At 37.6% G+C, this 22,000-nt stretch overlaps 1 protein-coding gene across 1 annotated transcript in view; it reads right to left on the bottom strand.

Moving 5' to 3' along the window:
• Positions 1-22,000, bottom strand: part of ANTXR1 (ANTXR cell adhesion molecule 1) — a 232,490-nt gene that overhangs the window by 169,296 nt on the left and 41,194 nt on the right. The window contains exons 4-5 of the mRNA XM_053663393.1: positions 1,350-1,431; positions 734-767 (exon numbers count right to left, since the gene is read on the bottom strand). Coding sequence (XP_053519368.1) covers positions 734-767; positions 1,350-1,431 — 116 coding nt within the window. The remainder of the gene's footprint in view (positions 1-733; positions 768-1,349; positions 1,432-22,000) is intronic.

Here is a 22,000-nt window from a genome sequence, read left to right as displayed (position 1 = left end):
AGGCTTCTAGTAACATTGCTGATGGTTAATACATACTAACTTGTGGTGGTACTGATACTGGATCTATTTTCTTTGTTGTACTTTGGAGTGAAATCAGAAGTGGACACCTCTACAGGCCTGGGAGGAAAATCCCCAGTGCAAAATTAAATCTTCTAAAAGAGACTGCCTCAGAAAAAGAAGTGCTATCTATAAAAGACATTGTAGTAACAGTAATAATAGCTAAAATGACAATAGTAAATATCAGTTCCATGTGCCAGGCATTCTGCTAAGTACACTTTTTTTGCATTTTTTCATTTAAATGAAAGAAATTTTAAACCGAACTGGTCTCTTACTCTTAATATCATATACAATCACAGTAATGAAGGGGCTTGGAGACCAGAGAAGGATAAAAATATTAAATTTGACATAAAAATCCAAGACTTTACTAATCCATCCGAGTATATACTAATTTAATGAAGCCAATGCAAGGCTGTTTACAGGCATTGCAGACTGTAGCCCACAATGGGATCTAGTTGCTTTCACACCATGTTTTTTGACATCAACAGGATGGGAGAATCGGACCTGGTACATATCACCTTTCTATACATTCCTTCTTCAGGACGAAGCATGTGTCCAAAGATTGTAGGCAATATCAAATGTGTCTTTTAAAACATGAAATTACTGAGGCACTTTTCCAGAAACAAACAGAAAAAAGTTAAATAATTCATAATGGTAACGCATAATATAGTCTCACCTTGACTGTTTTCATAATAAATCTGCTCGCTGGCCTGAAAAACACACAAAGGAGCCATTAGACACACAGCCACTGCTCGCTGCTCTGAACACCACACTGCACGGTGGGCTCTGGGCTGGACCTGCAGCCTCGGCTCAGCCTGGGTTTTTCCTGTAACCCACCCAGGCTTCGGGCAAATATCAATGGGTGACACTCATCTAAAGTCACCCTGACATGTAGGTAATATATTTGTAAATATAAATCTCATAGATGGGGACTTGTTTTCTTTAAGATTGAAGTTTTTGAAATTCTGTTTCAGAATTCTGAAGCAACCTGTAGAAAAGGCAACCTTGGGAATGGAGAGGATGTCTGTCCGTCCATGTAGAATGACTCCTCAGTGTCAGCCAAGCATTTGCTGGCAAACCTTACGTCTGGGTCAGAGAAGGAGCAGAGAGATTTCTTCAGTTCTTCTGGAGAATATTATCAGTATACAAGTTTATGGGAAATTTTTTTACTCTCTTGCCACTAAGTGTTGTGTGGTTCCCTTAATGCATGTACCTTATCTCACCAGCCATCCTTACACTGACGTTTGGGTGTCTCACTTCACATTCGGAGTTGAAAATTGTTTTAAAATTACCCTTTCAAATCCTTCATGCATGTAAGTGTCTCCTCCTGGCAGGACCTTCTGGAGTTCTTCAAGGCCTTGTCGAATCTGTTCTCTGAAATCCAAAAACACCCCATTAATCATATTGGAGCATTTTTTAATGTGCTGTTAATAGTCATAGGCATTCATGTTTTTCTTATCTCCGGGGATAGGCTATATTGCCCCAGTGGTCCCCCAAAAGCCTTTCAGAGGGAGAGTCTTTGTGGAACATTATCCATTTAGGGTCAGCCATGGTGTAGGATGAGAGATTTCAAAGACAGAGGGGAAGGACCCCTCTTCAGGAATCTCCATCTGCTCAAGAAAGACTTCTATTTCATTAACAGGACAAAGTTTTCATTCTACATTTAAAAAGGGCCTTAAAAATGCAGCTGCTCCTGAGGGACACTAGCCGACTCAAGCACCTTCATATCACGATGCGAATGGCTCTTGTGAACCGGAAAGAGGCAAGCACCAACAAGCCAGTCTAGGCCACCACTGAGGACTGCAGGTGGGAGGGGCAGGCGTCCGGAGCGAGCTCTGCCACCCGCGCAGTTGTGCCAAAGGAAATGGTGTAGTCAGCTTTGAAAACAAAAGTCTAGGCAGTCTATGCTTTCCAGGACAACCGAGAGTGTTTTCTGTGGGCCGGTGCCTGTGTTTTCTTACTCTGGTAGCTCAAGGTGGCCTTGGGGCAGGAAGAGGAAGTGGGTTATGGCATTAGGAAAGGGCCCGGCTGAGAGTGGGAAACATGAACGGTCTGGGGATCAGATGGAATCTTTGTGGACCATTCTCTCTGGGATGTAAGATGTGTTCCTGTCTTTTAAAGGGCCCCATACTGTGCCCAGAAGGCAAGAAAGTGTAATTTCCGAAAAACATTAACTTTATTAAAAAACTGTAAGCCTATGAAAAGTTTGAGGTGCACTGTTAAAGTTAGGGATGGAAGCTTCTTTTGAGTAGAGAAAGAACCCAACATTTTATTAAGCATCCACTCTGTAGAAAGCCCTGCACAAAGATTTGCTTTCATCCTCACAGTAACCACTCAAGGTAGGCAGGTAATATTGCCCTCATGTTATAGGGGAAACAGTGGGTTCAGAGAGGTTAGGCAGAAAATCAGAGACTTGAAACTTTCTACTCTGCCAAGCAGTCTCCCAGCACACGGCAGTGCTCGAGAAGTGGGAAGTTTCGGTTAACACTTGAGTTAGTGGAGAGCAACAGCAATTTCTAACACCACTGAGTATTTAAGTGTGCCAAGCTCTGTTGAAAAGATACCACACACAATTGATTCACTTATGCCTTATAACTGCTCTTTTTAATAGACAACACAGTTAGTTATTTCCATTTCACAGAAAAGGAAACTGAGTCACAGAGAAGCTAAGGAACTTTCCTAAAGCTGCTTTAACTACTAAGTGACTGAGGTGGAATTTGAACCTAGAGGCCTTGCTTTCAATCACCATGATAGACTGTTTGTTTTTTGAATGAATGAATGAAGTTTATTCATTCAAACTGACTTTACTGTCTATTCTGGCAATTGCTTTGGAAGGAAGTCTAATGTAAAACTAACGTTTTGTTAAAACTGATGTAATGGGGTAGCCATGGGTGAGGCTGGATTGCCAGGCTGTTGGAGCGTTTAACAGACAAACTGAATAAGGGTTTACCCGAGCCTTCCCTTGGCCTGGGCCACTTATGCTTCCCGGGTGGACTAATGAAGGCCAGCTAATTCACACTTTGGGAAACGTGCAGATTATTGTTTGATTTTCTTACTAGTGCCCAGATATCAGACCACATGCCCAGTTGCCCAAGTCAAAAACAAGAAGACTTCCTTGACCCTACCTTGGCTCTCCTCTCTCCCCTACATAATCTATCATCAAATTCAGTTAGTTATACTCTAAGCTCTGACTTCATCTCTTCTGCCAACACCATGGTCTAAGCCACCATCACCTCTTGCTTAGACCACTGGGCAAGTCACTAGCTATCTTTTGACCACCTTCTTACCCCTCTTCCATTCATTCTCCGCATGAATGAAGGTTCTTAAAATATTGGTCGAAACAGTCCATTCACTCCCCTGCTCAAAACCCTTCAACAGCAGTCGGTTACATTGGGGATGAACTCCCCAGTCCTTGCTCTGGCCCCTGGTACCTCCCTGACAGCCTCATCAGGCACCACTCCACCTCCACCCTCTTCACTTGAGCCCCACTGGTTTCCCTGAGCTCCTTCTCCAACAGACCCTTCCTATCTGCCCGCAGTGCTGCCAGGGGATTGTGGAGAATCTTTACCTGGCTCTTAATTGGGCAAATTCTTACCCAGCCTTCAGTGCCAACTTACATGTCTATAGCTCAAAGTAGCCTTATTTGAGCAATAGACATGTAAGTTGGGACTGAATTCAACTCAGATTAGCTCCCTCAATTAGATTTCCTCATGGAACCCACAACCTTTGCTTTATAGCACTTGGGAAGTTTTTTATAACATTTAATTATGTAATCCTTTGTTTAGCTTTTATTTTCCTACTTCCAGACTTTAAACTCATTGAGATCGGGGCCATGTCTGTTTCGGTCTCCACTGTATCTCCTGTGTTTGTCTCCTGTGTCTACTCCAATGTCCGGACCGTTCTAGACATTCAACAGATACACTGAAGAGGTAGAGGAGGGAGCAGGTGTCTCCATTATTAATCATCCTGAGATGTCAGCCTTGGCCAGCGATTAGTTTCACTTGGCCACGTGGAGGGAGGCCAGGCAGGAACAGGCCTGGTAACTAGGTCTGTGCCCATGTGCACCATTCTCTATGTTGTACATCTTTATGTTACCCCCGTATTTCAATAAATCCCATCAAAGGGCAAAGTCTGATTTCAACTCTGTTGTTTGGTAATGAAAATGGGCACATATCTGTGCACTAGAAGGAAGGGAAATAATGAGAATGGTGTTCTCCAACAAGGTCTCCCATTGGGGGCAGAGGGTGGCACGGGCCATCATTTGGCCGCGGCAGTTTCATGAGGGAAATGGCAGTGACAAGGTGGCATGGAGGTGAGGCTGGGATAGGAAAATCAAGGCTTGCTCTTGACCAGAGAAGTGGTGCTGTGAACCACTTCAGAACGCCTGGGAAACACTATCGGGGAGGAAGCTGATTTCCGACAACTAACAGGGAGGGGATTGAACATTAAAAGTAAATGTGAAAAAAAAGTCTATGTGGTCTTACTGTTAGGTCATGGACTAGTGAGGTCTGGGACATATTGGTAATACATATTGGAATATTGAGTTAAGACTGGAGTTTAAAAAGAGGGTTAAGAAGGGCATATTTGGGGAATGGGAAAGGTTCCTTGGCTTCACTGTTTTCTTTCCCTGCCAAATAAAGTCTGGGAACTGGGGTGTTTTCCCTAAGCCTATTTCCTTTTCTTTACAAGTATTTTCTTGAGTTTTCTAATTTTTTTTTTGGTACCAGAATAAGCAAAGGCTGTTTTGCAAACTGTCCTTATCCTTGATGCTTTGTGTGTGGCAAGATATAAACTCGCCAGTCCCAAGCAGTGATCACACCCCCCCAGATGCCACCCTTACTTCTCCAAAGAGCAAATGACTTAGGGCCCCACCTCCCTACTCCTTGGCTTCTCTTCGCACCCACAACATCAAAGCAAACAAAACAGATGGTTTCATGGGAGTGGTGGGTCATTTTAATTCTGGGACAATAAAACTATTAATAAGGGCCTATCTTGTTATGCTCTCTTAGAAATGGAAGAAAATTGGGAGAGAGCTTTGTTAAAGGGGTTGATAAGAACCTCTCTGAGGACTTGGTTATTACCAAATGAAATGTTATCTTCCTGGGAAATGAGAGAGGCTGGGAGTCCTACAAAGCCAGGCTGCTATTAAAGAGTCTCCTTTTTTCCTTGGTGGTTTCACGTGTCTGCCAGTGTTCTTGCTTAGACGTTAAGGGTTCTCAGGCCACATGTCTTGTGTTCCTTTTGCAACCCCTGCAGCACTTAATTATGGGCCTACAGTGGGTGATATGTTGTTAAATGAATGGTCCTGGTTAGGGCACATTCATCAGTCCATTCATTCATTTCCACAACTGTTTACTGAGCCTGCGTCCTGCACCCAGCACTGCTCTGATTTGTAGGGATGGGGGCTGGGGCGAAGTGGGGCAGTGTCTGCTGGATTTTTCCTTGGCCCTGGGAATTTTTCTAAGCTTCACGGAGATTATTTTTTGGAATTCTAGCTGTGTTGTCACATTTTAATATATGCTGATGAAAAGAGGAACACACATGAACAAATCAGGAAGCTCTTCAAAAACCATTTCTCCCAAGTATCCATCCCAGTGATGTTCCTGCTGCAAAACAGCTTCCACCCCTGGCCCTCCTCAAATAACAGCAGCTTTACGCTGTTGATTTCTTGCCTCTAAGAAAAGAGGTTCTGTGGAATTGGACTTTTCTCAAATGCCCTGCAGTTGTTGCTTTTGCAGCCTCAACTTACATAGTGAACACACAGCACTATCACCACTAATGCTGCATTCACACTTCCAGAGGACCTTCTGACTCTAGTGTTAACTACAAAAACATGGAGTGGAACAAAACAGAAAAACATAAGATTAATTAGACACTTCGCTGCTACTTTTAGATCCCTGAAATTCCACAACCAACCGTAATCACCTGTTTACAATGTATGTACGTCACAGTGTCTTTGAGACTTTTACCTACGAAGAGGCCAACATGATTAATGACAGAAGGTATATATTGAACCAATGATAATTTTTCTATATATTTCTAAGTGAGATACAATTTATATACAGTAACATGCAAAGATATTTATTTTCTTTGTAATTGTTGGGTTTATTTCTATAGTTATTCTTAATATCTCTTTATCTTCTTATAAAGATTTTATTTATTTTCAGAGGGAAAGAAACATCAACGTGCAGTTGCTTCTCATGCGCCCCCTACTGGGGACCTGGCCTGCAACCCAGGCATGTGCCCTGACTGGGAATTGAGTGAGTGACCTTTTGATTTGCAGGCTGGCACTCAATCCACTGAGGCACACCAGCCAGGCCTTTATCCTCTTTTAATATCTGTAGGATCTATAGTAACATCCTCTCTTTGGTTCCATTTTAGCAGTTCTTTTATGGATTGCAATAGTCATCCTTATTTTATCATAGGCTACCATAAGTTAATATTATAACACTTCTCATATAATGGAAGAAAGCTCTAACATTATATTTCTACATAATCCCCTTTCATCCTTTGTGTTTATATATTTTATTTCTATGTATGTAATAAACCTTATAGAGGTGTTATTATTTGTCATTTTGTGGAATGAAGAAAATATTCGTCATTTGTTACCTTTCCCCTTTGTAAGGTCTAGTTTACACCTGGTATCACTTTCCTACAGCATGAATTCCTTTAGTAATTATTATTTTGTAGTGTAGATTTGTTGGTGATGATTTTTTAAAGGTTTTTTTTCCCCCTCTGAAAATAGTTTAATCTTGCCTTCAGTTTTAAGGATATTTTCACTGAATATAAGGTTCAAATTTGACTTTATTTTCTAAAGATATTAATCTTTTGTCTTCTGAATTGCATGTGCTCTTTTCTGATGAGAAATAAGTGATATTCATTGTTGTTCCTCTGTTTGTAGTCTGTCTTTTCTCCTTCCCCTATGACTGAGCTTACGATTATCTCTTTATTCTGGTTTTCAGAAATTTGACTCGATACACTTAGGTGATACTTTCATTGTATTTGTCCTGCCTGGGATTCTTTAAGCTTCTTGGATCTTGTATAGAATACCATATTTGATGTTCCAGTTACACATACATTTGACCACTTGATATTAACCCACAAATTATAGACCTGGCTCAGTCTCCACACCTCCCAATATTTTCCTTTTCTCTTTCAGTTTAGATAACTTACATGAACTTGTTTTGAAGTCCAATAATCCCTTTTCTGCAGATATTGTATTTTTCAGTTCCATGGTTTTCTCTGGGTTGTTTGAGTGTTTTTCTGATTTCACATGTCTTCCTACATTATACTCACCTTTTTCTGTAAATTCTTTAAAATGTTTATAATAGTTGCTTTAAAGTCTCTTTCTGCTACTTCCAATAATTAAGTCATCTGTGGTTTGCTTCCATTGCCATGTTTTCTTGATTATGGGTTACATTATCCTGCCTTTTCCCATGTCTTACAATCTTAAAGTGTGTATCTCAGACATGTAGGAAAAAAGCAGTGGAGACATAGATAAAATATTGATTTGTTTTGTTTACTTATTGCAGAGTGTAAGCTTTTTATCATGAGGGACTGATTATGTAGATCCTCCTTGAATTAGGTTGATCTTGGGCTGGGCCACAGCTTTAATTAGAGTATATTCCCTCTTATTAATGCAACTCCCTGCCTTTTGCCCTCCCCTGCCTTTGTGGTCTTTTTAGTATTTGACCTGGGAGGTGGTTACGTGCAGCTTCATATATTTTTGCTTGATGTTTGGATTTTACCCTGGTAGAACTCCAGAATCCAAGCAATGCAAGAATCCATAAGATTATGCAATTTCTCTGTACTTTTCAGCAACTTCTCCAGTGCTGTTTTCTTGGAACAATGCAGAAAAGAGGTGTGGGAGAGGCAGTAATAGAGGTGTCAGGCTGATAGATTTCTTTTTTCATGTGGGGCTCTTTCAGATAATCCACCTTCCTGGCACTCAACATTGCCTGAGGTTCAGCTGGATTTCCTTCTCCCTGCAGAGTCTTGGTTCATAGCTGACCTACTTTTCCAATTGCTCTTACTGAGATCAGGCACCCACCCCTAAGCATGGAAGCTTCTGCAGATCCCTGCTCAGCTCCGAAGGGCTTGTTTCCCACTAATTCAGTTCATCAGTGCTTCCTGTGTGTTCACTAGCTCCACAGAAACATATGAATTCTATTTTGTCTGGGTCTTTCTGGTTGACCATGGAAATGAAGGTTTTCACATCCTAACCAGAAGCAGGCAAAATATAAAGTCTTCTTCTAAATGTTTGCAACTCCACATATGTCTCAAATCAGGAAGAAAACTACTACTGGCTTATTACCGGCATATAAATACACTCAAGTATCTCTAATCTGAAAAAGACTAACCTTCTGTGACCCCACAATTCCCTCCAGCTATTGACCAATTTATTTGCACTCCTATTCACAACTTCTTGAAAAAGTACTTGAAAAACATGGAGTGATCTCTGGCTATATTTCATAGTGAATGAGCAAGACTACATGGCTTGTTAGAAGCCCTGTGTGCATCATGGCAGGCATTCCCATTGGTGGATGACCAGCTTTTGTCAACAGCCTCTTTTGTTGGGGATCCTCTGCTTTGTCAAGGACCCTCAAATATAAGCATATGTAACTTTTTCCCTCTCTGAGATATTTATTTCTACAGAGAAGTGGTTTTCAAACTCTTTCCTTGGGTGTTCATTGTGGAATGACAAGGGGAGAGCTGGAAGCAGCAACGGTTGCTTTGCAGATGTCTCTATAATCTCCCATGCTTGGTGCCTGACTGTGAAACCATTCTTGTTTAATTTTGCCAGAGAATAGACTCTTCTCTGGTGGAGCTAGAGAAAGGGTCACTTTTGGACTGTAGTGGACGGGAGTGGTTTCTGAAGGTTGAATAGCTTCCTCAGATAAACTTTTAAACAATATTCCAGTTTCCACCACATAGCCCTTCCTTGGCTTTTACAGTATCTGACAGTTCCAGGTTTTGAGCTTTCCAGCATTCTGCAAGGCTTCAAGGCTTGTACCTCTTCAGTAACTTCTTCTGCAAGATTATATTCGCCTTTTCTCCACACTGCTTATATCATTTGCCACTCTTCTTTGTGTTCTCATATATAATGGTTTTATGATTTAATTATTTCTTAGTTTTCTCAATAATGAGCTTTGTGGATTTGTTTCACATTCTCCTGGTTTGGGGTGCTTTTTATTAGACAATGGGCCAAATATGTCTCTACTCCTCACTTAAAAATTGGAATTTCTCACCTTTTAACCCATTTTGCTCTGCCTCTTATCTCTATAATTCTGCTGAAACTGCTTTTGTCTAGGTCCCCAGTGATCTCCTGATTGAGAATACATTGGTTACTTTTCCAGCTTCATCTTGGAGCAATAGATACTCTTAACCTTTCCCTCAATTTAAAATGCCCTCTTTTGAGATTTTCATTACAAGACATTTGTTCCAACTTCCTCATCAGTTGCTCTTTCTCATATTTCTGTGTAGGCTTTTCCTTCTCTTCTACCACTCTAAAATTTGAAGTACCTTAGTACTCAATCAGACACCCCAACCCTCTCCGCCACATCCTGACACTTATAGTCTTAAGGTAAGTTCATTCTTTTCAAGACTTCAGTGCCATCCAAAGTTGCCTGGACTTTGAAGGAAGAAAGACTTGGAATTTAATATTAGTTCTGTCACTTCCTAGGCATTTCAACTTCAGCTCTCTCAAATGTAAAATGAAGGTATGGAACTATAAGATCTACCAGCTCCCTTCCAGCTCAGAGTGGTGTGTCAGATTTTTTGGGGGTGACAAAGAGTGAGTAGAAACAGAACCTGGATGTCAGCTGGGAAGTGGAGAGGCCACACTTGGCAGACAGGAGTAGTTCACGATGTGACGTGGGGTCAAGTGCAGATTGGTAACTGAAATTCACTACGGGGAGCCCATCGACTAATTTCCAAAGGCTGCAGCCTAAGCTGGCATAAAGAACAGGAGTGATGGTTCAATCAGAGGGCAACATGATGAATTTGCCCAGACTTCTCTTTTTGCCACTCTATTTTGGTTGGTTACCCACTTGTACAATTTTTTTTTTACCATGCATTTCATATGGCACCATTTGGCTTTTGAAACAAATCCCTGTAAGATATTTCACATCACTAACCCTTTTCCCCCAGTTGAACCATATTTCTCAGGAAATGGAGCTGAAAGCAGCTCCACAATCTCTGAAATAGACAGCCTCAGTGTAGGAGATCTGTTTTGGTCCCCTTTTTAGTATGGGCTGGCAGAGCCTGCAGCTCTCTCCAAAGAACTTCTCCATTACCCATCAAAGCAATACTGGGCTGCAGGTGGGAGTAGGTAGGCTACACTAGGTCCATACTAGATAATTCAAACCCACAAGTCATATTTGGACACAGTCTGTTCAAGAAGAGTTAGACTAGAATCATACCAGACAGTAGGAGAGCTTGGGGCATTGAGAACTCTTATAAGTCACTGGTAGGAGTGTAAATTGGTGCAGCCCCTTTGGAGACCAATTAAACCATGTCCAGTGAAGTTACATATTCACATATTGTAAGACCCAGCAATTCAATCCCTAGTTGTATATCATAAAGAAATTCTTGCTTCTGACCCCCTGCCCTGGAGACAAGTATGAGAATGTTCACTGAAACTTTGTTTGGAACAGCAAAAAGTTAGAAACAAATTAACTGTCTATGAGCAGGAGAACAATTAAGTACATGATGGAACATTAATGTAATAAAAAACCTGATGCAATAGAAAAGTACACATCAATTTAAATGAACCAAACATAGCTGTCTGTATCTACACAGAAAAAGTCTCAAAAACATAATGTTAAGCATAAAAAAACAAGTTTAATAAAAATGCAATATGACCATTCATTATAAAATTGAACATGAAAAATATAATATATTGGTCATGGGTGTATAAAATATACAAAATCTATTAAACTCAGGATAAACCCCCAACTCAGGATAGTGATTACCTCTGATGAGGAAAAGGGGAGTATACACAGGACATGCCAATACCTGTAGCATTTTATTTCATTAGCCTTGTGGCAGATGATGACTATTCATTACCCTTTGTACACTTTTGTTACACTCAAATACTTAACGATGTTTTAAAAACTGTTGAGGGTAAGTAGCAAAGGCTGAACTTGCAGTTCATAAGGAGGCAGTGCTAAACTGAAGGTTCAAGTCCCCACTCTGTCTAAGTTAGGTGATGGAAGGCAAGGTGCTTCCATTGTGGAGCTTCCTGAGTTGACCAGTAGTAGAGTCACAGAAAATCTCTTGGTTTTGGCTGCCTAGGTTCAGATATAAGAACCGTACCTGTGATTTTTTGGTTCTGTTGACTACTTCTAAAATTTGCCTTGCTGGCTTCATCCTGACAAGGATGTTTCTGAATGCTGCTCTGTCCATTTTTATCCTTTAAATATATTTTCCACATGAGGGATAGTGGGTGAGGAAGTAACATTTCCTGAGTCTCTATACTGTGCCAGGGTCTCCGCTGGGCACTTTTTATGCACTAATTCACAAAAGCCTCCCAATGACACCATATGGTGGGCATGACTATCTTCGTTGTACATAAGAGAAAGCAGATTCAGAGGAGTGTGGTAACATGCAGGTGCTGGGTGGAGCCCAGACTGGACCTCACGCTGGTCCTGGTACAAAGTCTGTATTGTGTCTATTATATTCTTGGTATCTAAACCAGGTATAGAACAGTGTACCATATACAAAGACAAAGGATACATACAAAATATATGTTATCTATTTATTTATTTACTTTCTGGAGTACATTAAATTATACTCCAAAAATTGAGAAAGAACTCAACATGATTTTTATATAAAAATAGAACATTATGGAATAAAATACAAATGCACATGCATTTTTAAAGAGGAAAAGGGCTCCTGAACAATTTTCTCGCTTTTGATAAACCACTTCAAATTATACCCTAGGACCCTGGAAGTGCACTTTTACTTTCTCCTACAAACAGGGAAGAGTGTGAGAAGCGCTGGACCACATCACTACTCTCATCAATCAGTTTGGTCCCAGACCTGCTGAGTTGCTTCAAGGCAACTCTTTTTATCATCATTGAGACTCAGTATGAGAAGCCCTCAGACAATTTCTTCTCTAGACTTTGCCTGGGTGCTCCTGTTCAGAAGAGGTCTCTCTAGAAGCATCAAAGGAAGCACTAAGTTCTATGCAGTCTCATGCTGCAGCTGCATTTTCTACCTACATGCCTCTGTATAGAGACAGAGAGCCAAATGCTAAGCACTTCAGAAGAGGTAGGCCAGGAAGATCTGGGGTCTCACTCTTTGACTTACTGTTGGACATGCCATGATGACTTAAGTGTGGTGTGTACAGGAGAATTTGGGGTAATTCCTTAGTTGTTTGTCAAAACCCCAACAACTATATAATAACCAGGAAACTTACTGTATGTCTGGCATTGTGAATTCTTCCAACAGTTCTATGACATAGGGACTATTAATATATTCATTTTACAGATTAAAACTCAGAGGCACATAAAAGTAAAGTACTTTCTTAAGAACTCAGACCCCATGATATCTCATAATCAACAGGACAAGAGAGTAAAGAATTGCTCTGCTCTGTTTCTCTTAAGTTTGTCGTCAAATCTTCTTGCATTGAAATGAACAGTATCTCGAAATGAAACAAATCCAGGTTTTTTCAAGCATAAAAGATCTGAAAAGTTTTTTCTCTCTTAGTTTTAAATTTAGAAAAGGCTTTTAGAACTTTCTCTTGGGAATGACAGCCTATAATCATTCTGCTCCAGGAATCAAGCAGTGCGTTCAGAATATGTCATTTTCCCCTGTGACACTAATGGCAAAACCACACTCCCAACCAAACCAGAAGATGCCTGAGAGGGATACAGAAGTGTGGTCTCCGGGTTTCCACTCAGCAGTCTGAGCCAAGCGTTCTTGGCTTTCACTCCAACTTCTTAAGCAATATGCAAGGCACTTAACCTCTTAACCCCGCCTCTGAAATGCTGATGCTACCTCTTTACCTCTTTGTGAGGAATATTTCCAAGCTGAAGTTGTTAAGAGACCATGAAGATAAAATGTGTAGAAGGCATATGCTCTCAGGGAACTGTTTTCTGGAAGAAGCCAGAGGGTCTGGGGTGGTGAACTGTGAATGGGATTTGTTTTTAACTTAAAACTATATATAATAGTAAATTTGTGGGAAACCCTATAGTACAGTGATTGAGGGTTTGGACATTGGGGCCATCATGCTGGAGTTTGAATCAAGGTTCCTACACTTTTATAGCAGACTGGTTTTCAGCCTTCTCTGTCTCAGTATCCCCATCTATATAATACATATAATAAAAATATAGTTTCTATAATAACTATATAAATATAGTTATTGATATATTTTCTATAAAATATATAGTTTTCTATAAAAATATAGTTTCTATAACCTTACAGAGTAGGTATTATCATTTTCTCTCATTATAGTTGAGAAAAATATTCTAGGGTATTTGTATATAACAAGCCATTAATAAAAGAGTATAAACAGACTCAAACAAATCCATATGCATCTATGCATTTGCACATGTCCATAGTAAATGTTTCCACAGATGAGAAACAAAAAACAGCAGTATGCATACATATGCAATGAATTAGGTAAGCTATGCAATATAGCAGGGAAAAAATCAGTGGATTTAAACATTTTAATTTTGTGAATTTGAAATAATTTTCACTACCAATGACTACTTATCTAAATTTGGGCAAATAATTCAATCTCTCTGAGAATGATTCTCCTTAATGAAATAAGCCAGTGGGTTGGATAAGGCATAATAACTCTTTGACTTGTTTTGTTATGCTTTGTTTTATAATTTTGCAAAGTTTTGAAGAAAGGTGAAATTTTCAGTTGAAGATAGTGATCCAGGTCTACACATTTAAGCACCTTTTGTTTCCAAAATGACACAGAAGCAGCTTAAACTACTATAATAGGGGGAAGTGTTTTTCACTGCTGGAAAATAGGTAAGCATGCCAACACTTGGAAGGACTCCTGCACAAACTGGAGCTGCTAAGATCATGGTGAGGGGGGGATCCTACCAGCCTGGAATTCCAAACCATGAGAAGAAAAACCTGTGATTGGTGGTAGGATAGGTTCTTGACACAGTGACCAACAGTGATAGGTTCTACACCTGACCATCTTCCTTCGCTTCTGCTTCTTCCCTACCTTGGATATACTACTGGGTCTTCAGCCTTTCCAAGAAAAAACTGTATTATATATATCCAAATTGTCCTATCTTCTTTCACCTGGCATCCTAACATTTTCAACAAAGATTTGTTTACATGATGTCTGATAGAACTTACTCCAACACCCAGTACTGAACAACTTAGCTGTTTCTCTTTTGAGTCACTATACTAAGGAAATGTCTCAGAAGTTGGAAAGAACAGGACCAATTTGAAGAATGTGAGAAAATCTCCCCTTGAAACAAACTTAAATAAGGAATAGAAAATAATTCCCATCCACACTCATGATGAAGCTATTCCATCTCTGACACAACAGCAGAGTGTCACACTTACATACACACATACACAGGAAAGAAAAGATTCGGGATCAGGAAAATATTCATAGGGCTGAAAGACATTATTTGTTAGTTCAAAAATGAAATGACACTGAAAAATATAAAATAGTGATGAAAGAAATTAAAGGCATAAATAAATTGAAAGACAGCCCATGTTCATGGATCAGAAGACTTAATGCTGTTAAGATGACAATACCACTCAAAGCAATCTATAGATTCAATGCAATCCTTATCAAAATTCCAATGGCATTTTTTTACAGAAATAGAAAAACTTATCCTAAAATTCATATGGAATCCCAAGGGGGCTCCAAATAGCCAAAAGAATCTTGATAAAGAAAAAGAGTTGAAAGATTCACACTTTCTCATTTCAAAACTTACTACAAACCCACAGTAATCAAAACCATATGGTACTGGCATTAAGGACTGAAACATAGACCAATGGAATAGAGAACCCAGAAATAAAACTTGGCATATCTGGTCAATTAATTTTGGCAAGGGTGTCAACCATTCAATGGGAAAATGACAATCTTTTCTTCAACAGTGGTGCTGGAAAAACTGGTTATTCATTTGCAATAGAATAAAGTTGGAATCTTATTTTAAAACACATACAAAAGTTAACTCAAAATGAATCTAGAACATAAATGTAAGAGATAAAACTTTAAAATTCTTAGAAAAAAAGCACAGGGAAAGCGTTCGGTGACGTTGGATTTGGCAATGATTTCTTGGGATATGACACCAAGTATAGGCAACAAAAGAAAAATTTAGAGGCTTAATTCCAAGCAGGACATGTGCCTAGGTTACAGGTCTGGTCCCTGGTTGGGAGCATGTGTGTAAGAAGCAAAAGATAATGTTTCTCTCCCTTTCTTTCTCTCTCTCTAACCTTATCTCTAAAAAGAAAGAAAAGGGAAGGGAAGGGAAGAAAGATATAGATAAATTGGATTCCATCAATATTTAAAACTTTTGTGCATCAAAGGACATGGTAAAGAGAATTAAAAGGTAACCCACAGAATGAGAGAAAATATTTGCAAATAATATATTAGATAATGAATTAATATCTAGAATATATAAAGAACACTTAGACTCAACAACAATAATAAAAAACAACCCAATTAAAAAGTGGGCAAAAGACTTGAATAGACATTTTTCCAAAGAAGATACACAAATGCGTGAATGAGCACATGAAAAGGTACTCAACATCATTAATCATTAATGAAATACAAATAAAAATCATAATAAAATACCATCTCACACCCATTAGGATGGCTGTTATAAAAAAGACTGCAGAAAATAACAAGTGTCAAAAAAGATGTGGAGATATTGAAATCCTTATGGATTATAGGTAGAAATGTAAAATGGTACAGCTGCTATAAAAAACAATATGGCAATTCCTCAAAAACTAAAATCAGAGGAATGAATTAACGAAATGTGATATATACATACAATGGAATATTATTCTGCCTTGAAAAGAAATGAAATTCAAAGACAGGCTACAACTTGGATGAACCTTGAAAACACACTAAATAAAATGAACGAGAAACAAAAGGACAAATATTATATGACTCCAATCTGTAGACATAAAAAGTAGAAGAAAAGTTGCCGGGACTTGGGGGGAGTTTCAGTGTAGGATGATGGATAAGTTCTGGAGCTGGATAGTGGTAATGGTTGCACAACTTAAGCCACTGAACTGCATGCTTACAAAGTTAAAATAGTAAAAGTTTTATGATATGTATATTTTACCACAATAAAAAAAGACAAATTGATGAAATACAAGACTAGAGTAAAACATTCACTAAGAACTCAAAGACAATTATAGAGATTTAAATAATAGAATATGAAAGAATTGTTGGATAAGTTCAAGAATATAATGAACAGTCAAGAAAAACTAATAATAAAGGCAATAAAAAATTCTTAAGCTGAAGAAGCTTATTAAGTTGTCAGATGGAGCTCAAGTCCTATACAAAGTATTATACACAAGTCATGTGAACCCACACCTAGACATACACTCGACTTTTTATTAATTTCAAAGGTAAAAAGAAATATTTTTTACAAGCATACAGGAGGGGACAATAACTACATGCAAAGCAGAAATGTACTAAATTGGCAACCCTCCTTTTTTATATGCAATTTAGACTAGAATATATGCAAGTGTCATTGTGTCATTGTGCAATTATCACTAGTAAATATACAGAAAAAATAGTCAGAACATAAGAACTTGATTTTTAATTAAAATATTTACCTGGAGATGAATGACAATAATTCTCAAATAAGCTTGGACTCAGAAAGTTTTTAATTTACATATCAGAAAATTTTCCTGGAAAATTTTACCAGAAAACAGACCTTTGCCAATTGAAAAATTTAAAATAAAACCTTCAAATATTGAAATATATATGTGTGTGTATGTGTGTGTGTGTTTATGAAACATAATGCAAATATTTCTTAAGAAATTCAACAAGGAGAATAGGTTGATATTACTTAATTCTTTTTTATTACATTTTCATTTTTTATTGGCTAGTTCTTAATAAAAGGATCTTATTTAAGTTCATATAAGTTTTCATAAATAGTCTTAAATATATGTAATTATTAATTACCACTAGTTAAGTTCTACTTCTTAAGTGCCATTTAAACAAGACTGCTCCCTGAAGGTGTCACTGTCCTTCTGTTTATGAGTGAGAATAACCTATATTTGCATGATATTTTACAGTTTTTTTAACATTTAGAGAGATCCTTTATTTATTTATTTATTATTTTATTTATTTATTTATTTATTTAAAATTTTATTTAGTTATTTTTCAAGTACAGTTTTTTTGTCTATTTCTCCCATCCCAGCCTCCCCCACCCCGTGCTCCCCACCTCCCTCCCATTTCCACCCCCCTTAGTTCTCGTCCCTGTGTCCTTCCTATTTGTTCCTCCAAATCCCTCCCCCTTTTTCTCCTTAACTTCCCTTCCCTCTCCCCTCTTAATTCTTTCCATAATAAAGGCAAGCAACATTCACTGGAAATTGTTACTAGAATAAATATAATTATACTCTTTCAAATTATACTCTTCAAATCACTGGTGAAAAATCAAAATATCAAAAAGTAAAAGGTAAATAGGTGGACAAAGATAACAGGAAATTAAAAAATAAGCTATAATATTATTTTTGGGTGAAGACTTAAAAAGCATTAAAGATGATTGGAAATATATTCCATAAAAAAGAAATGCCAGCTAAAAATACAATATAATTTATAAGACAATGTGTTAGAAATTTAAATAAAATAGTCATAGGGAAAGTTTTAAAATATTTGTCTTCACAGACTAACAAAATGAATAAAAATAAAAATATTTGATAAATTTAGTCAATACATTTTTATGTAAAACCTTTTATTCATCAAAGTATGCATACTTTCTAACATTCATGGATAATAAATATAATTTAATCATAATCTAGCCCACCAACAAAATTAATAAACATTATTTTACTTTTTAATATATTTTATTGGTTATACTACTACAGTTGTCCCATTTGTCTCTCCCCTTGACTCCCCTCTGCCCTGCCCCACCCAACCATCATGCCACCACCTTAGTTCATGCCCATGGGTCATACATAGAAGTTCTTTGGCTTCTCCATTTCCTATACTATTCTTAACCTCCCCCCTGTCTATTTTGTACCTACCATTTATACTTCTTATTCCCTGTACCTTTTCCCCCATCCTCCTCCCTCCCCCTTCCCACTGATAACCTTCCATGTGATCTCTATTTCTGTGAATCTGTTTCTGTTCCAGTTGTTTGATTAGTTTGTTTTTGTTTTTTTTAGATGTTGATAGCTATAAGTTTGTTGTCATTTTAGTGTTCATATTTTTTATCTTCTTTTTCTTAGATAAGTTTCTTTAACATTTCATATAATAAAGGCTTGGTGATGATGAACTCCCTTAACTTGACCTTATCTGGGAAGAACTTTATCTGCCCTTCCACTCTAAATGATAGCTTTGTTGGATAGAGTAATCTTGCATGTAGGTCTTTGCCTTTCATGACTTGGAATACTTCTTGCCAGTTTGCCAATCCCTTCTTGCCTGCAAGGTTTCTTTTGAGAAATCAGCTGATAGTCCTATGGGCACTCCTTTGTAGGTAACTCTCTCCTTTCCTATTATTACTTTTAAGATTCTCTCTATCTTTATCTTTAATCTTGGGTAATGTAATTATGATGTGCCTTGGTGTGTTCTTCCTTGGGTCCAACTTTTTTGGGACTCTCTGAGCTTCCTGGTCTTCCTGAAGTCAAAATTATGTCCTTTGCCAAACTGGGGAAGTTCTCCTTTATTATGCTTTCAAATAAGTTTTTCATTTCTTGCTCTTCTTCTCCTTTTGGCACACCTATGATTCAGATGTGGGAATGTTTAAAGTTGTCCTGAAGGTTCCTAGGCCTTTCCTCATTCTTTCAAATTCTTGTTTCTTCCTTCTGCTCCAAACCATTGAGTCATGGTTTCCTTTCTGTCACTACTGGTTCCCTGTGCATTTTCCTTTATTTCATTTTTCATAGCCTTCAGTTCTTCCTCTATTTTATGACCATACTCAACCATTTCTGTGAGCATCGTGATTACCAGTGTTTTGAACTGTGCATCTGATAGACTGACTATCTCTTCATTGCTTCGTTGTATTTTTGCTGGAGCTTTGATCTGCTCTTTCATTTGGGCCACTTTTTTTTTTTTTTTTTGTCTAGGCACACCTGTATGTAATAAGGGGTGGAGTCTTAGGTATTCAACCGGGCAGGGCAACCCATGTTGCTGTGTTGTGAGGTTATATGTTGTGGAGGGGTCCGAGAGGGAACAGTGTGGCTGGCTGAGCTCTCGGTCGGCCTTCAGTCACTTCCTCCACTACCCACAAGCAAATCAGGCCCTCTGGTGCTAATTCCCAGGTGGGTGGTTTTATGTTCATTCTAGGACCCTGTGGATCTCTCCAATGGACTATCCTGTGAGTCTGGGAGTTTCTCCTGCAGCTTCAACCCCCACGAGTTTTTTCAGTTGGAGGTTTTGAGGCTTTATTTCACTGTACTGAAATCCTGGTTTGTGCAATCTGTCTTGCTCCCCAGTTGTTCCTCCTGGTTTTTCCACATGCAAATGTGGGACCATCTGCTCTGCTAGCTGCTGCTTCACGTGCCCTGGTCCTCCAGCCACTGCCTTGCTGTGAGTTCTTTCCAGCCCAGCTGCCCCTCTTTGCCCCTCCTAATGGTCTGGATGAATGTTTCTGCTTTAACTCCTTGGTTGTCAGACTTCCATACAGTTCTATTTTCTGGCAGTTCTGGTTATTTTTGTTTTTAATTCGTTGTTGTCCTTCTTTTGGTTGTATGAGGGGGCAAAATGTATCTACCTATATCTCCATCTTGGCCAGAAGTAAAATTAATAAATTTCAAAAATAGAAATTATATAAACCACATTTTCTGAAAAAAAATCAATGCCTATGGAAATTGAAAAAATATTTTAAAAATCAAGTGGAAATTGTGAAATACTTTGTAAATCACATTAAATCAAATATAAAATTATAAACAATAATGAGAACAGTATATGTCAGAGTACATGATATCCAACCAGAATGAGATTTAGAGTACAATTTGTGTTCATGAAAACTTTATTATTAAACAAAAAGTAATTAAATATAATGAATAACTGTCAATTCAAGGAACCAGAAAAAGAGCTGAAATAAAAGATAAGAATAAGACAGGAATTAATAGGAGAAGAATAAAATAATGAATCATAAAATGAAATAAATATACATGAGAATTGATTAGTAAACTTAAGAGACTGACTAGTTTAAGAAACTGACTAAACTGCTGACTAATCAAATGGGGAAATTAAAAAAAAGACCTTTCCATGAATGTAGAAAAAGGGTTATAACTAAAGATACAGAAGAGATTTTGAAAAGTAAAAGAGGTGTGTTGTAAAATGAAAATATCAATACACTGGTAATTTCTACCACTTCTCAAGGTAAGAAATTTGGTAACAGTAAGTCATATAAGAATTTAAGATAACTGTCAAAGAACTTCTTTAATAATGATTTAGACTTAGATTGTTTTCTTTCCTCTGGGTAGTATCAAACCTTGAACAAACACATACTTTCTATATTCATTAAGATGTTCCAATGCATGTGAAAAGACTGCCAATTCATTTTTCACACTCATACTAGTCCTTTTACCCCTAGGCTGACAAAGATAGTACAAAATAAAACTCCTTAAGACTCTTAAGATTAAATATTGCTAAGCAATATCTTAAGGCTTATATTAAATCAAGTCCAGAAATATAATGAAAGAATAAACTATGATAAATAAAATTTATTTCATAAATATAAGGTTAATTTTTCATCAGGAAATCTTTTGATTTAAAGTTTTCAAACAGACAAAGAAAATAAAAGAAGAAAGTTATAATTATCTTGATATGACCAAAGGGCATTTAATAAAATAACGTTTTTTCAGATAAAAGTTTTTGAATAAAATTGGAAGAATAATTCCTCAATATACTAAATATCTCTATGAAGTCAATATCCAATAAAATGCATAATAATGAAACACATGTCATTCCTATTAAAGTTGGAAAATTTTAGCCAATGTAATAAGACACACAAGAAGATATGATAGCTATAAGTATTTTTTAAAAAGAACAGAAGTTATTAATTACAAATAGTACAACTATTTTACTAGAAAACCACTCTAAAACTAGCAAAATGTTTGGTTAAAATGATGGATTAAGAGTGTTAAACCAATAGTTTCCCCCAAAACCAGTTTTTCTCAACAATTTTGGGATCATAAACCTTTTTTGATACAAGCTACAATCTCTCTGACTTGGAAATTTTAAAAAGTCATTTAATGGAGTTCAGTAAAAGCCCATGGAACTCCAAATTATAGGTTAACTGCTCTGTAGTGAACAGTAATTTCAAAATACAACAGAAAAAAATCATTCACAATAGAAGCAAAAGTTCAAAGTGCCAGAAGTAAAGGTAGGAAACAGTGTCTGAGACTTATCTGAGGAAAATAACAAACCTTACTGAGGGGCAATCAAGAGAACTGACATATCCTTAAATATGAAAGTAGATACACCTTTTGAACAATGTGTTTGTGCATGTCTTTCCTCTTTATGTACCTGACCAAAGTGTACCTGGCAAGATCAGACAAAAAGAACAGATTGATTTTTTTTTTTTTGCTAAAAGCTGGGGAACTTCTAAATTAAGACAACCTCACCCAGGAGCTAGACTCTAGCTACACTTTTAGGGATCTTTACCTCCAATTTGGAGGACAATAATTTTAGGGAAAAAAAAAAGAAAACTGTGTTTAAACTGGACTAAATAAATTCTATTCAGTTTTAAAAAAAAGAAAGTAGATACAGTAAAAAATACATTGCCATTTTGTTGAGGCTATTCTGTATTTTTCACACTATTCAAGT

The sequence above is a fragment of the Artibeus jamaicensis genome, unplaced genomic scaffold (genome assembly GCF_021234435.1).
Source record: "Artibeus jamaicensis isolate MK-2021 breed Jamaican fruit bat unplaced genomic scaffold, CSHL_Jam_final contig_3174, whole genome shotgun sequence".
NCBI lineage: Eukaryota > Metazoa > Chordata > Mammalia > Chiroptera > Phyllostomidae > Artibeus > Artibeus jamaicensis.
This window is presented reverse-complemented; position numbering and strand designations above follow the sequence as displayed.